The following is a 16,695-nucleotide window of genomic DNA, read 5'->3' on the forward strand; positions in this document are numbered from 1 at the left end:
GTGAAACTTTCCTGTGTAGAAATGTTTACTGCAGCGCCAGCAGCTCCAAGGGACCTGAACACTTCACTTGCCTTGTGTTAGCCTGGTGTTCTCAGTATGATCTGTGCTGGGGAGCTGCAGGAAGGCAAAGGCACAGCCGGGCTGGCTGCAGGTTTCCCAGCAGCACTCCGAGGGAAAGCCGAGGCTCCTGCTCCCGTCCTTGCGGCAGCGCCTTTCCCGAGCAGGAGCTGTGGAGAGCCCAGTTTTCGCCGTAACTCTGCTCTGGTAGGCAGGAGCCTTGTGTGAGCTGGAGGCCGGCTCACCGTGACAGCCACGCTCACACCAGTTTGAGGAACTGCCGGCACAGTCTCCGTTTCAGCCGTCCCGGGGGAATTTGTGCCCTCGGGCCTTTGCCGTGCCGCGGGTCGCTGCGGGTCAGCGCTCCCGGGGTCGCAGCGGCTCCCCGGCCCCTCGGGCGCCGTCCGCGTTCCCCGCTCCTCCCGGCCCGGGCGAGGCAGCAGCCGCGGGATTCAGCCGAGCGGCCCCGTTCGTTCCCTCCGGCCGCGGCCCGGGCGGCCCGCAGCGTGCCCGGAGCCCGGCCCCGACCCCGACCCGCTCCCCCCGCCCCGGCCCCGGGGCTCAGGTAAGCGGCGCGGGCAGGGGGAGCGCGGCCCGGCCCCCTGCAGCCCCCCACCGAGCGCTCCGGCGGACGTGTGCCCGTCCCCGGGGGCTCCCCGCCGACCCGGGGAGGGAGGCGGAGGGTCGCTGCCCTTTGCCGGGCGTCACGGGGCGGGAGCCGCGCGGGGCTGCGCAGCCCCGGCCCCGCGGACACGACGCGCTCCCGTCCCGCTGCCCGCGGCGCTGCGTTTCATCGGCGGGTCGCGGCAGGTTGGGCAGCCGCCGCGTCTGTTGCTACGCTGCCCGTCACATGCCTGGAGAGGCCAAGGGCATTGCGCGACAGGCAACACAGAACGTTCAGAGGAGTGTTTTACAGAGCACACGGCACTCACAACGCTGTGTCTGTGCCTGGCTTTGGGTTTCGCTCAGACACTTGCTAGTCTGATAATAGCACGACACCTAATTATGTGGTAGTACTGTTATAGGGGGGGAAATACTTATAAAGGCATTATTATCACCAAACTGCACCAAACCCCCGAGTGAAAACCTTTCATGAACATTCCAAGGAACTGTAGAGACACCAGAATCAGTTTGGATTGCATTTCCAAAAATACTCAGCTGCACAGTTGTTGTGAACCAAATTCTTGTTAACCCTGAACGTGCACCATGGGCGTGCGTGGCTCAAGGTGAGAGCACCAGGGCTAGGCTTTGTGTCAGCTTTGGTTTTCCCTTTGCCCCCAGTTTTAGGACTTGAGGAGAGTCACTGCAACGACGTCACTTGCTGAGTTTCTGCATCTGTGATGTGTAACTGCAACCTTTGGCTGCTGGGAGTTGAAGGTCGTTGGGGGTTTACTCTGCAGGAAATAGTTGTGTGTGATGTGGACTGGGGGGATTGTAGCTCTATGCTGATGACGATATTTACTTCATCTTTCTAGAAGCTAAAAAGCTCTGGAAAGGAAAATCCAACCCTTCATTTTAATACATTGCCTTGTGTTTGAGGGAAATTTTAAGTGTGTGCAGTAATTTCCTGCTGGTACCAGTCAAACCCACTGTGACATTTAGTCACGCAGTCAGCTACAGGCTCAATTCAACAGATCACTGGGTTACTGCACAGGTTTGGAGCTGCTAGTGGACTTTAGTGCCTGATGTATTCTCTCACGTCAAAGTGAGTGTCTGTCTGCTTGTTTGAGCACTCATTTTCCTTTCCTTATCTCCGACAGAAGTTTACTTCAGATGGCAGAGAAAACCCGCAGAGCCCCGCAGGATGTCCTGGGCTCTTCTCCTGGTGAAAATGAATTCCCTTTCGGATATCCCACTAGCATCTGTGAGGATGTGCCTGATCAGAAGTACCTGTGCAGCAACTGCAATAACATCCTGAAGAAAGCCCTGCAGACGCTCTGTGGGCACAGGTACTGCTCTGCCTGCCTCTCCTGGATTGTACGGTAGGTCCCTGCTGAGAGGGTCACGCTGCCCTGGCAGAGTCTGGGTGGGTGCAAGTGCTGCTGAGAGCGTGGTGTGGCTGCAGACTTCTTGAGATAAATAAGTTTCCATCTTCATTCTTTTTTATGCTTTAGACTGCTCCTGTTTGGTTGAAATACAGATAAGATTTATGGGCCTAGTCCTAACCTGGAGGAATAGAACAGAAAGCTTTTTTGATGTCACTGTGTTCAAGAATTGTCCCTTTAATGAACAGGGGCCATGGCTTCTGAGTGGAAATGACCATTTCCATGTTGTTATTTGTGGCAGTGTCTACACAAAATCCTTCTGAACTACAGTACACCAACAGGTTGTTGTTTTGCTCTTCTTTCTCTTTGCCAGAAACAATAAAAATGCCATTTGCCAGAAATGTAAAGAGGAAGATCCCAACACTCCAAGTGAGGAAAGCTTATTGACAGAAGAAAGGGTAAGCTGTAGTTCACAGTTCATCAGTTTATCGTTAACCATTCTCTGGGCTACTTTGTAGTCCTCATTGGGCTACAGTATAGGAGGGAATAACGATTTAGCAACTGCAAGCCTGAAACACAAAGCACAGGGAATGCACATAGCAGGAAGAACCCCAGGCACTGCTGGGACTGTCCCTGCAGTAAAATGTATTTGTAGTGATCTATTTTATAATGTCAGGAAATTCCTCGAGTTTTTCTCTTATGACACAGAGGGAAAAAGCCACCATGTGCCTGACAACTCGAATTTGTTTTCTTTGATTTTGCTCATAAATGAGAGTAGAATGTTTCAGAGGATGGGCCTGGTATGACTGCACTACTTGTACACTGATTGCTGGCTTATTACAGCGACACTTCCAGAGATGCAGATGGTTTACGTGGATAAAGGGTTTATTCCTTGTTTGTGGAGTTGTTTGCAAGTTGTGTGCAAAGCCACAGACTTTGCTTCCAGGTACAGATTAGGAAATGGGTTTCCATGACACTCTACACATAGAAATGTACCCTGTTGTCACCGTTTGTACATTTACCTGAGCTTCTTGTGTGTCATTTAGTATGACAAATGTAGGTGAGTAAAGACATCTTGAGTCTACATTAAAAAATCAGGAATGTTGATTCTGATGGGTTTGTTTGCTTATTTTTTTTAGCTCATTGTGTACAATTTCAGTAACTTTGCTGAGTTGGGGGCATCCTTTTTAAACACTGTCCTCCTTCTGTTTGTAAGTCCCTGCCTTGCTCTGTGTTGTTACGTGGGCAGTCAGCAGTCCTCTGCATCATGTCCTTACCAACAGAGTATCTAAAAGCATGCCCTTACCTTTGACAGAGCTTGCTGTGGTGTCAGTGTACCTGTTTGGATTGTGCAAGATGTGACATTTGTTACAAGTGTGTAGTGTTTCATAATTTACATAATAACTGTACAATTTTTCATGGTTAATGTGTTAAAAAAATCTACATAATGCAAAGAAACCCACCCACATATGGTTTACATTTCTTCAGTACACAGTGCCATACTAAATGGAAACAGCCATGGTCTGAGGAATGTACTCTCTCTGCAGAGCAGTCTCAAGTCCTCTCTGCAGCACGTTTAGGAGGTGTTAATGACCCCAGTAATGAAATGCATTCATTAGGAGTGGCACATGGCAGCACCCTATAGTTAGTGTCCTGTCAGCACATTCACTGCATGTGATGTATTTCAGGCTTCTGTGAAGAGAAGCATAAATTAATAGCTGTAGTTGGCTGAGCGTGTTTCAGTAAGTTTATATCACATCCAATACCTTATTTTTGAACCATAAGGAATAAATGATTTAATAATTAGTAACTATTTTGGCTTCTACTGCACTAAATTTGGAAAAAATAAGGCATTTGTAACGAAACTCTGACGTGGTCACCTCATTCCTATGTCAGAAATGCATGCTGGAGCACCTCCTGACCAGTGCTTTTCTCCTTACTGTGTTTACTTTCCAGGCTTTTGGTGATGCTGCCATTAATAAAGAGATTTCTGAACTCAAAGTACACTGTGTGACCCTTGGATGCAGCTGGTCTGGTATCATGAGAAACTTTGAGGTATGTTTAAGGGCAGTTTATTTAAATTAATGTGCTCTCTGATGTGAGTGGGGACAGAAAGACAATGGAATGAGGTTCTCAGCAAGCACAGCAAGGGTGTCATGATTGGGATCTATTAACTTCAGCAGGGCTCTGACCAAATGCAGAACATCCTGAATCGCTGTGGAATTAACGTTGGGCAAATTTACATCAATGATGGTTTCTTTTTACCCCACTGGGTTAACTTATTCTTTAAATGTAAAGATGCTACAGGCAGGTTTTGACAGACCAAAATACTTCAGTCTCCAGGACATAGTTCTGGGCAATATCCTTAGGATGTTCTTGTAAGAGAGAGAATTTCCTCCTGTGCAGATGTCTCCTATTGACTGAGTGTGTTCATCATTTGTTTCAGACTGATGTGAAATGCCCCAGGTAGAATAGTGAAATGGTCCAGATTTGTGACTCTGCCATACAGATGAAAGTAATGCAAACTGCAGATAGTTGTGGTACTGAATCAGCTGGTTTGGTCACCTGCTGTGGCAACACAGGGTCATGCTGCATCTGTAACAGGGACTCTGATAAGCACCTGAGCTGCTGCTGCCTTGTCTTTGCTAATTTTGCACAAGATTTGTATTTGAGTGTATTCCTCTTTAAGGAAAAATCTACCCAGTTTGCTTAGCCTCCTGGTTTTGAGAGCTGGAGCCCCTCTCAGCGTGAATACATGGCAAAATTGATTTGAGAGCTGGGCGTGTGATTGGGATTGGCATTTCTGAGCCTGTTCTGTAGGGGACAGCCATCTCCCTTTAAAGACAAAATCAGTTGTGACACGGTAGCTACAGAGGCTTCAGTGAAAGAGGTCAGAGTGAGCAGTTTTTTATTGAAATCCTGTGGTTTTGAGAATCTGAAACTGTTGGATGTGGCTGTGAAAGAAGTAAAGCTGATGTTCCTCCTTGTTGAGATGAGGGGATGCAAATAGAGAACAGGACGTGTTTTAAAAGTTGTTTTGAATCTAGGTAAAGGTTGTGTCCTAATGGCTGCACAGAAGGTGTCACATGTCCATTCTTTTATGCAATTCAGAAAAGCCAGCAGACTAACCACATTCATCCTACCAGCCAGAGCAGGATGATCTCAGTGCTCAAAAAACCCCACACTAAACCCCACTAAAAAAAAACCCAAAACCACCCTGAAAAAACCCAGAAGTTAAGGATCCAAGGTCTTGTGATTTTCAAACAAAAGCATTAGAGAGAGAGAGTTTGCTTAGAGAGAGACTTCATGGTTGAACGTATCAGAAGTTGTTTGTTGGGGCTTTTTTAGTTAAGAATTAACACAAAAGCCCCAGTGAGGTTGGTGATTTCTCCACCAGTGACATATTGGAGTGGGACTTTACCTGAGCTTAGAAGAAATGCAAAGCAGTTTACATTTTGGTTTATAACTTTTTACTTCTAGGAGCATCAGAGCTTATGTGAATATGCCTTAATTCCATGTCACACTGGCTGTGGACACGTGGTGATGAGGAAGAAACTTGCAGACCATTTGGAAAACGGGTGTGTTAATAACGTGACAGTGTGTCAGAAGTGCAAGAGGAGCTTGTCCAGCACTGAATATCAAGTAAGAACATTTCTGGTTCAAATGAGAGCTTTGTATTAATGGCTTAAATAATCCATCATGACACTTCTCATCCTGAGTGCTATTGCACTTGGAGAATATTCCTGAGCTTGCTGGTTTTCTCATGCATATGTTGGAAGGCAAATGAGCTGCATTTGATAGTCTGCTTGTGGTGTTGCGACAGAGAGGGAAATACCTGTGTGCTCATCCAGTGCTGGGCAGCCTGTGTTTTAGCTCTTGTCTCAAAGCATGTTTTTCTTAGGAGGCCTTTGCATGAGCTCTTCATACCTCACTAACCCTTACAGCCAAAATATCTGCACCCAGACACATTTTACCAGTGTGTGTTTCAGAGAGACAGTAAATACCAGAAGGTGGCAACACTTAATCCATTGCAGCCTTCAGTAAGTGCAAGGGGCAGGCTGGAGGAGGAAACCTGAGCTGCCTGAGGGTTCCCTGAGCATCTTTCTCATCTCAGAGGTCTGTGATACAGCAGATCCACCTCAGTGGGCTTCATTTGCCTGCAATGAAGAACTGCTTTCCTCCCACTCATTCCACTTAACTATCTATTTTTTTTAGTAGGGAAGATGTGGCAACCAAGCTGGGGTTTGGCCTTGAGATGTTGATTTTTCTCTGCCTGCCTTAATTAGTATTTGTAAAACTGAAATGTCTCTGATTCCTGATTCACCTGCTTGATTCACTTTGCAGCTACATGACATCAGGCTGTTGATGATTTGTGTGTATTCCATGTATCCACAGTGCTCTGGGAGAAAATACTTGAGTTTTGGACACTGTTCTCATTCTCTCCATCTTGAGACAATCCGTTTTTGTTCTTGTGATTTTTGCATTTCCATGACTTAAAGAAAGTTTTCACCAGCCCCTCTCCCCCTCAAGAAATCAGCAACCTGAAGGAGTCAAATAGCAGAAGGGAAGAAAATAAAGGCACACTTTGTGCAATACCTAAGATACAGAGGATTAAAAAATGAGTTAGAGAGTGAGGCAAAGCTGTGCCTGCATTTCTAGGGACTGAAAGGGAAACCTCAGGACTCTTTGCAGGGGAGACTTGGAGGTTGCTGGAATGGCTTTATCGAAAAAAAACCCTCTAGGCTGCTGTAGGAAATGTCCTGGCATGCAAAGGTGTTGCTAGAGATGAAAGACAGTGCTCCTGAACAGTATGAATGGAAAGCTGGCAGCTGCTGTGTTAAACACACGTATGACAGTTGTGTGAAGCAGTGGCAGGAGGATTCCTTTGCCCTTCTTGGAGCCAGAAATGGCAGGAAGTCTCGTGTTAGCGACAATGTATTTTGCATTAGCACATCATGGGGGAAAACTTGGATCCCAGCCTTCAGAATGTTAATAAGCAGGATGCAAGGAGGGTCTGCACATTAAGCAAACTGGATGAAGCCAATGCAAGAAGAGTTTATGTTTGTGTTTCCTGTACATTTGCTTCCTGTTCTAATGCACTTGCATGTAATTCCATGTACGTGTGTGTGTGTGTGTGTGTGTCTGCTTGTAACTATGGTTGCAACTAGGCAAGGCTTACAGGTTGCCAGTCTTGTATCAAATCTCCCAGGGTGACCTTGCAAAGCATCTGTAAGTAGTTTCCCAAAGCTCTGGGCCCTGTAGGCAGGAGATCACACTTTGTACTTCCACTTAACAGGTATTGCATCTGCAGACCCATCACCACACAGGCTGTTAGGCTGAGAAGAGCCACCAGCTTAGAGACTCAGCTTGAGAAACCTCTGAGTCTGCAATTCCTTGTGCAGGTGGCAGCAGCATCCACTTTTACCAGATGTGCTTAAGCCCCAAGTTTCTGAACCTTATTTCCTCTGAAAAGAAGGCAGAGAACTCTGCAGCCTGTTGTGTAGTGAGGCCCAGAGCGGGCACTGGGCAGGGGCAGAGGGTTTTGCACCATGTCTTGTGGAGCTGGTAGTGCCTCTGGGGAAGTTACCCTTCCTTCCTGTACTTTTTCTTAAATCAACACCTTCCAGAATGAAAGCAAGAAACTTCCCTTAAACCCTTTTCTTCCATAACACAGGATTTCTTGTAGGAAAGCCTCCCAAATCTCCAAGTTTCTGTAAGGAGGGAATAGCATTCCCAACCACAAGCTTCTCTTCAAAGTCTTCTCAGTAAAGATGCTCCATTATTGTAATAATGTGTTGAATTCTTTTCTTCTTCTTGTTTTAATGACAGGAACATTCATGTGAAGGCAGTTTCTGTAAGGAACATAAACATATGCAAACAGAAACACCATCAAAGGAAAAGGTGGGTGAAAGATGACTGGGTGCAACACAGCTTTGTTTCAATTCAGTTGACTTGAGTTAACTTGATGTATAGCTGCTGGGATTGTGGCCTGGTTGGTTGTAGGTAAATAGTAGAATCCCTTTCAATTGGTATTTGATTGTTTTCCTTCCTTTTTGTTTCAACAGAACCACTCTACACCTTTAATCAACAAGGATGGCTGTCGCTTCTCTGAGGTTGGCTGTTCCTTCAGGGTGAGTGAAAGGCTGCCTTTGGGAAGGTCTCAGATGCTGTCCAAGTCAGCACTGTGCCTTTGGTCCAGCCAGCCTTTGTGTTCAAGGCAGTAGGCCTTGATTTAAATATATCTTTAAGAAGGAAAGTCCACCCACTTTTAGCAGACCAGCAGAGCTGATGCTGGCACTGCCATGGTTGCACAGTGTGTAAGGTGCAGTTCAGCCTGTGATGCTCTGTATTCCCTTCAGATAAAAACAGCTGTTTAGTACAATTCTGCTGGTTTCTCAGGTGTGCTGTTCTGCCTTGTTTTGAACAGTCCCTTCAGGGTAACACCTCTTAGAACAGCAATGGGTCTTCTTGGTGTTTTACTTGGTAAGTGTTGCCTTGTCTCATCTCTTGTGCACAGTGTGTGTATTAAATATTGGCTTATTTGAGGATCTTGCTGGGACTCTGCTTGGCATCCTCTTCAATACACATGTAAACACACAGCCTGAACTGATCATTAGAGGGCTTGTTGGTTTTCCTCTCTCCATGTCTCCTGTCAGAGCTGCCTGCTCTGTATCTGGACCTGTATCTTGCAGATCTTCCATCTCTGTCTCTCTCAAGAAGTTAAAGTGAACATCCTTGATTTGGGCTCAGGCCAGTCATGGTAGTGGTAAGGAGGGTGTATTGACAGTGTCATCTTCTTACAGGGGAGCAAAGAGAAGAGAAAGGAGCATGAAAAAACTGCAGTTGGGGCCCACATGCTGCTTCTGCTGCAGCACATAAAGCAACTGAAGGCAAGCTTGTGCGCTGCTGCCAAAGCTGCAAATGGTTCCATCCCACAGCCAGAGCTGAGTGTGAATGGTGCAGGAGAAACCATCTCTGACCTGCAGAGCCCAGGGGAGCTGGAAACCAATGGGGATCTGGAAGCAGACTGTTTTCCTGGACCTTCTGTTTCCGAGGATGAATCTGTTCTGGAGCAACTTGTGAGGGAGAAAGTGATTTCTGAGCTAGAAAATAAGCTCCATGTGTTTGAGAATATTGTGTCAGTGCTGAATAAAGAGGTGGAGACCTCTAACTTGGAAATCACAGCCTTTCGGAGACAGAGCGAACTCGATCAAAATATCATACGAGGGCTTGAACTGAAGGTAGGTGGTTGTCATAAGCATTGTCTTGTGTGCTTGTTCTGTTGGTGACAAACATTGACACCTATCAGAGGTGCAGCATACATCAGGACAGGGATGGATGAAGGAGTTTGAGCTGTGAGGTGTTGAAATCCAGACACATAGACAGGATCCTTTTGCAGTTTCAGATCAGTTTTCAAAGGTGGATCTCTAATTTTGGTACCTAAATCCATGTTGAGGCACCTGGATACTCCTGAGAGTTTGGAATGTTCACAATTTGCCCTAACCAGACTGTGAGCAAGCAAGACAGTTGTTTAACTGACTGCTCCTCTTCAAGCAGCACTATGCCTGGAGGACCAACCAAGCATCTAACCAGTTGTTTGCCTTATGTGTTGATATAACTGTCACTTAAAAGGAAGCCAAAGGAGACCCTCCAGAAACGAGGACTCCAGAGGGATGCTGCCACTTCTGCAGCACAACAGCCTGGACAGGGGGGTTGATTGAGAACTGCTTGGCTTTTTCTAGATTGCAGAGCTGCAGCGGTGCCTGGTGCAGAAGGATGCAGGCCTGAGCAGCCTTCATAAGAGTCTCCTGTTCTCTGAGCAAGCTTCCTATGATGGGGTCTTTCTGTGGAAAATAACAGACATTGGCAGGAAGTTACAAGACTCAGTGACTGGAAGAACAGTCAGTTTGTACTCACCAGGTAAAACACAGGACATGGACATGTGTTAGCAGAGCCCAGTCCTCTAGGGAACCCTCTGGTTTCTCTACAAGAGTGCTTCTGAGCAGGTCCTTTAAAATAGCTCCTTAAGCTTAAGACACTTTATGGGAAGACCTGCTGCTCTTCTGCCTGTAATCCAGGGCAGCTGTGATGTGCCCTTCCACAGAGCTCTGTTCTCCTCTGGGCTTTCATTTTGCAGTTTGGCCTCTGCTGTGAAATCTGCTGGGTCCATCTCATCAAACCCAGAGCTTGGTGCCTGATGGCACCGAATGGCGTTCTGCAGCACTTCTCTCCCATGTGAGAAGCAATTTGATTAGATGAAATCTGTTTGTGTGGCTAATAACAAAGGATTTTCACTGAGGCATGAGGTGCTAAGAGGATTCCAACCACTGGATTTTCATTGCTTACAATCTCCAGGGCACACTGATTTGGCTGTTCCCATCTCTGTGATGATGAAACACATCATGCATTATCTTTTCCCATGTGCCAGAACACTCATTATGTCTTTTATTCTTTCCAAAGGAGGCTTTACTAATGAAGAATTCTGATTTCCAGCTTTCTACACTGCAAAGTATGGCTACAAGGTCTGTCTGAGGGTTTATCTGAATGGGGATGGGACAGGAAAAGGAAGCCACGTGTCCCTGTTCTTTGTTGTCATGAAAGGAGACTATGATGCTTTGCTTCCGTGGCCTTTCAGGCACAAGGTAAGAGAGCAGCAGTGGAGGCACACACAGGGTTCTGATCTCTGCTCTAGCACATGGCCTTGTGGCAGTCATTGTGTAAGCCTTCCACATAAATACCCTCACCACCACTTAGCAGCCAAACAAAAAGAGAAATCAAAGTCCCCAGTCCTCCCTGTATTAAAAGACCTCCTAAAAGCACATACATTTCACATTTAAATTAGAAGAGTGAGTCAATAAGAAGTGATGAGGCTGGGAGGTTCTGGACTGATACTTAGGTTGTGTCTGTTACATCCTTGCTTACAGGCAATGGAGCTGGTTCTTTTGATTCCAAACCACAATAACAGAGGGAATGTAACACCTGTAACCAAACTGGGGGTTCTTAAAATTCAGGAGAGAGGGAAAAAAGTCTTTGGGCTGTGTAATTCTCTACCAAGAAATAACTCCTCACTTTATTTCATTTTATGAGTGTCAGGGTTTGAAGTACTTCATGTGGGAGCTGTTAGAGTCTCCCTCACTCCCAGTAACTGACCTTCCAGGTTGTAAAACACTGCTTCTCATTTGTGTTTAATTACAGCTGAAGCACCCAGCTGCTTGTGCAGCACACTTGCACTCCTGCCCCTGATGTCTTCTGGTTTATTCTTCAGTTTGATAACTCACCATTGCCACGTTCTGTTTTTCAGGTCACATTTATGTTGCTTGACCAAAATAACAGGGAACACGTTATCGATGCCTTTCGCCCAGACTTGGCTTCTGCTTCATTTCAGAGACCAGTGAACGACATGAACGTGGCCAGTGGCTGCCCCTTGTTCCTCCCTTTGTCCAAGTTGCAGTCACCTAAATATGCCTATGTGAAAGAAGATACACTTTTCCTTAAATGCATCATAGAAACAAATTAGTAGATCTGGAAATGTGGCATCTGCTGAATCACCCCCTGAATTCCATTAGTTTACAAGGGAGAGAAACAAACATCAGCCCGAGACATTGTGTTAGTTTCCATGTGCACACAAAGTCCAGGGAGCCTGAGCCTGTGCTCCACTGCACCCCTTCACATCTGCCTGCTCCTGCCCCTGCCCAGCACCCTGAGGACTGTGCCCAGTGATCCCAGTGCCCCCTGCAGGAACAAGGGCAGATTCCCCCCAAGGCACTGATGGGCTGTTTCAGTTTGTGCTCATTGATGACCTTGAAAGCAGCCAGTTGTGGGTAGCATTTGGAGCTTGAATTCCTTATACTGGATGATTGATTTCCTGCTATTTATTTTAGCCCTGTATTTACTTGCTCTGTCAAGAGATGTTCTGTTGCACCAGCAATGACCAGCTGACACTGTGCCTTGGGGAAGTTACCCCTTGTATTCCCAAAGGAGTCCTGTGGCTTTCCCATTCCAGCCACAGAGCTCTGAGGGTTGTTTAACCCTGGGAATTCCTGAGCTGCCAGTGCCAGCAGTGGTGAGGACCCCTCCACGGTGGTGTTGGAAACTCTTCAGTCACTTCTGAACCTCTGAGGCAAGTGACTTGTGAGAAAGTGCTGGGGTTTTGTTTTACTTATTGCTTCATTCTTGTGCTGTTTCAGACTTTTCACATGCTAAGTAACTGCTGGACATACTTTTGTGGGTTTTTGTAAATAGAGGCGAGGAGTGTTGTTTCATAAGCAAGCCAAGCTTGGAGATGTCAGGATGTGTGCAAAGCTCAGAGGCTGCACCTTATTCCCAAGAGCAACAAGCCTCACCCTCCTTGTTCCCTGCTTCACAGCCCTGTGACAGAATTGATGGAGCTGTGGTGGCTTTTGGTGTGGCAGGTCCTGAACTCCCAGCACACTCATGCCCTGAGCCAGTTTGCTGTGGGGCAGAGGCCAGGGCCTGAGCTCACAGGCAGGGTCAGATGTGTTTGTGTGTGACTGAAAGGCCTCTGTGCAATTCCTTGCTTCCTTTTCCACCACTTCCCACATCGCAACAGAGCACACAGAGCCAACAGGTGATATTGTGTGTGAGAAGGGAAAGGAGAAGCTCTTTGTCCACTTATGTTTTGCAAACCATGGAAGCTGCAGCTGTGTGTCAGAGCTGGTGAGATGTCAGGAGCTGTGAGTGACCTCCAGCCTGGCTGCCAGCGCAGGGAGACACTTCTAAATCTCTCATTTCCATCTTGACAGCATCCTTTAAAGTAATTAGCTGTGATGAAGCATCACATTTCAAAAACACCCACCCCATAAACAAATATCTATCAAAGCTTGGTTGGGAAGCAACTGGATATTCTTTGCCATCACACACAGAGTCTCCCTCTGTCTTTTTCTCTCTTCCACCTTTAAAATGTTCTTTCAGGGATAGAAAGGTATTTTTCCAGTGAGGTGCCAGCCCCTGTAACCACACTGGAGTAATGTGGCTGAAAGTGTCATGGCTGTGTGCTTCTGCTAAGTGCTGTATTTATTACAGTCATTCATATGTTCCTACAAAGTTATTTATTTCCTAAATAAAGCCCACCAACTTCAACAGGCCTCTGTGTTAGTTGCACTGTCAAACAGGGAACCCAGCAGCCACGAGGTCTGATGGTGCTGGTTTGCTACAGCAACAGCTGAGTGGGGCTGCAACCCTCATTCCTACTGCAGCAACACCCAGCAGGTTCCCACTGTGTGGGGCTCCCAAAACAACCAAGCCCTGTCCCCACCATGCTGTTAACACCAACAGCCAGCTGAGGTCCTGCAGGACGTGGGTGGAAACTTTGGTGGTGAAGCATCTCTCATGTCAGTGCCATGGCAGCAGGGACCCCTTTGCTTGGCCTCTGGAAGTTGGGGTGTTTGTGTGGGAGATGTGGCACCCAACAGATGGGGGGTTGACCTGGAGAACTGAAGAAAGGGTTGTGTAGCTCAGCCCCTCGTGGCAGTAGCCTGTGCCAGCTGGGCTCGGTGCACAGAGGGTTCTGGGCTTGGAGTGGGGAGGTGGGTGATGATGGCAGCGTGTGGCACCACGAGCTCATTTCCAGAGCCTCTGTGGCTGCTGCAGCGGGTGCAGAGCAGGAGGGAGGTGCCACCTGCTCTCACCAGAGTTACAGCAGATGAAGACAGTGGTTGGCTTCTCCTGGGTGCCAGGGCAGTTGAGGTTGCTCCATACCTGCCAAGCTCTCCTTGTGCCTCGCTGGCCATGCAGCTGCTCCTGCACTGGAGGGGTTAATTCACACAACACTTGCACAGCTCTGTGAACACAGGCTGCTCATACCTTGTGCAGCTGCACAGATGCAAAGGAAGATTGTTTTGGGTTCAATTCACGCTAAATAAACAACGAGAAGACATGAAACCCAATGCCTAAATGCTCTTCCTTTTCAGGGCCCGTCTGGCATGAACCAGCTGAATGTCACATTTAACTGCTCTGATTCTAATTACAGCTGAACCTTTGTTCCAGTGTGCCCTTTGCTGCATCACTTTCCCCTGAAAGGGCTCGAAGGAGAGCGAGGTCCCTCCCACGCCGTGCACAGAGCATCACCCTGGCCCTGCAGAATGCAGGGAACGGCCTGGAGCAGCCTCCTGAGTCCTTTCTCCAAGACCTTCAGCCACAAAGCCGTCTGTATAAGGAGGCAGGTGACACTTAATGGGGAAGGAGCTGAAATGGGAAGCGATATCAATCCAGCAAATGGCTTCTGTGGTGGAAATGAGCAGCTGAAGAGATTTCCTTTTGGTCTGGATCAAATCAAACAGTGCAGGAACATTAAAGAGTGTTTTAGTGAGTTAAAGCAGGAGCAGCCACTGTGTTTAATGGCTGGGCTGGCAAAGAGTCAGAGTGCTTATTAGCTAGGATGGTCTAAAATAATCAAGGACAAAGTTTGTAGGGAAACTTTTTATAATTGACTAATAGAACTGAGGGGGAAAAGGTAAACTTATTATAAGCCCTTGTTGAGGACAGGAAAGGAACTCATAACCTTGCACACAGCTGCTCTGAGCTCAGCGTGGTTGTGTTGGTCAGAGAGAGAGAGTGGTGCCAATACCTTCAGCTGCAGCAACTCTTACTGCCATGGATGTGTCCTGCTCTACCAGCCGAATCTCCAGATGGAAAAGGCACTTGCAAATTGTTTGGAACAGCTCAGCAGAGCTGTGCTGGGCAGCTGCAGCAGCGTGAGTGCTCCCTGCAAGATCCCATCCCCACCTCAGGCCTGGACTTCACGGGCAGCCTCGTGTTTGGGTTTCCATTCAATATTCCTTGCCTTTGGTTTCCAGGACTACAAGCCAACATACAACCCCTCCTCCCACTCCTGTTTTCAAAGGAAGGAAAACACCATGAAAAGAAGCCACCCAGTTTCTGAGCAGTTTCCAGAGCAGAAGGGAAGGCAGCACCGGGAGCTGCTCACCCCGCGCCTGCCGCAGCTCAGCCCCAGCCACGGCTCCCGGCGTCCTCCCGCTGCTCTGTCCCTGTGTGAGCAGGTTTTAAGGACAGAATGGGAGAGGTGGAGCGATTAACTACCTGGGGCTTCATTCAAATCGTTTTGTAAATGCTGGTTTGTTTGGAAGCTCAGTAGTGGGGAAGGAGCCCCAGCAGCTCGTTGGTTCCCGTTCATTTGCTGACTCCCAAAGGCTCCGTGTGAACGGGGGCTCCTTTGCTTACTGCAGGCAGCCCATCAGAACCTGCTGACCACAGCACATCACACCAGCAGCGTGCCCAAGAAGGCCAGTGGCATCCTGGCAGGGACTGTCCCCCTGTGCTGGCCATCCCTGTTTGCTGGGTGGGACAGACTGGGACAGGACAGGAACGTCGTGCCAACAGCACAGCGAACGACCTGCTTTGAGTCCGGCTCAGCAGCTGCAGCGAGGGCAGCGGCGGGGTTTGTCCAGGGGAGACTTGTGCTGTGAGTGACTGAAACGCGGGGTGACTCAGGGCTGCCCGCGGTGACTCAGCACAGCCTCTGCCTGCTTTGGAGATGCGTCAGGTTCCCCAGGAAGCCAGACCACGGGGTTTCATGCTGGGGAACGAGCTGTTATTTTTTTTCAGGTGCCTAAAGCTCTGCAAACACTTGCCCAGCAGCTGGGCGTAGGCACAGCATGGCCTGGCACGGCACGGCGTGGCACAGCGTGCTGGGCCCTGCCTGCCACCTTCTCCACGTGGTGCTGGGCTTTGCCTCACACACACACAACTGCAAAGCAAAGAGAAGGACCTGACAGTGCCACGGGCTGGGGAGCAGCGTTTCCCAGCAGGCTGAGGCATGCAGCAGCTCTGCCAAGAGCCATGTGCAGCGCAGGGGCCACTCACACACCAGCGTTGTAGGGGAAAAGATCGATTTTAAGAGTGATTTCTAAGGTGACAGAATGACAGGAAGGTGATGAAAAAGGCATTTCAGCACCGTGCCGTTCACTCTGGATGCCCAGGGAGCTGCTCACATGCAGCACGAGCTGTTCTGCAGGTGTGTGATGAACCCCAGGGCGAGGAGGGACTCACACACACCGCCCAGGGTGCCACACAGAGCTCATCCACTACAGGCAGTACAACTCATCCTGACTCTGTGTGCGCTTGGCCCAAGCCCTCATGCCAGGGGATGCCACAGCAGGCTGGAAACCTGATGACAGCTGTGGAGCTAAAAACAACCCAACACAGAAAAAACCAGAGTAACTGTTACATATGTATTGCATATAATTCACTTCTGTGCAGGGGGCAAGCACAAAGTTTATGACTTCATTTGGGTTGTCAGGGTCTAAGGGAGAATGAAATAGCAGATGAACTTGAAATAAATACATGCCCTGTCCTGGTTTTCTGCAGAGTAGGTTGCTTCAGCTACTCCTAAGTCTGAGAATGCTCTTTTAGTGTCCCTTTCACATCCACTTTTCCTTTGCCTCAAAAACACAATGATTTCTCAATCTCTGAATGTCATTGTCTCTAAAACAAACTATTTTTTCCCTACTGGGGTCAGACCAAGCAAACAAAATGCAGAATAAACTGCAAGACTACTTGAAAAGGTGACACATTCTACAGATTTAAAGAAAGGTTAGTCTTGCCCATTCCTTACAACCAGCTTCTCTGCTGCCCCAGCAGGCCTGAAAACAGCTCTGTTCTGGCAGCACTTCCC

General features: G+C 48.0%; 1 protein-coding gene across 1 annotated transcript; it reads left to right on the plus strand.

Moving 5' to 3' along the window:
• Positions 1 to 551: 551 nt before the first annotated feature.
• On the plus strand, positions 552 to 11,589 carry TRAF1 (TNF receptor associated factor 1). The gene is made up of 11 exons (XM_062011784.1): positions 552 to 622; positions 1,818 to 2,039; positions 2,416 to 2,500; positions 3,999 to 4,097; positions 5,523 to 5,684; positions 7,872 to 7,943; positions 8,108 to 8,173; positions 8,846 to 9,283; positions 9,785 to 9,962; positions 10,536 to 10,684; positions 11,344 to 11,589. The coding sequence occupies exons 2-11, from the start codon at positions 1,831 to 1,833 to the stop codon at positions 11,557 to 11,559; spliced, it is 1,674 nt and encodes a 557-aa protein (XP_061867768.1). The 5' UTR covers positions 552 to 622; positions 1,818 to 1,830; the 3' UTR covers positions 11,560 to 11,589.
• Positions 11,590 to 16,695: the final 5,106 nt, after the last annotated feature.

The sequence above is a fragment of the Colius striatus genome, chromosome 19 (assembly GCF_028858725.1).
Source record: "Colius striatus isolate bColStr4 chromosome 19, bColStr4.1.hap1, whole genome shotgun sequence".
Taxonomy (NCBI): Eukaryota; Metazoa; Chordata; class Aves; order Coliiformes; family Coliidae; genus Colius; species Colius striatus.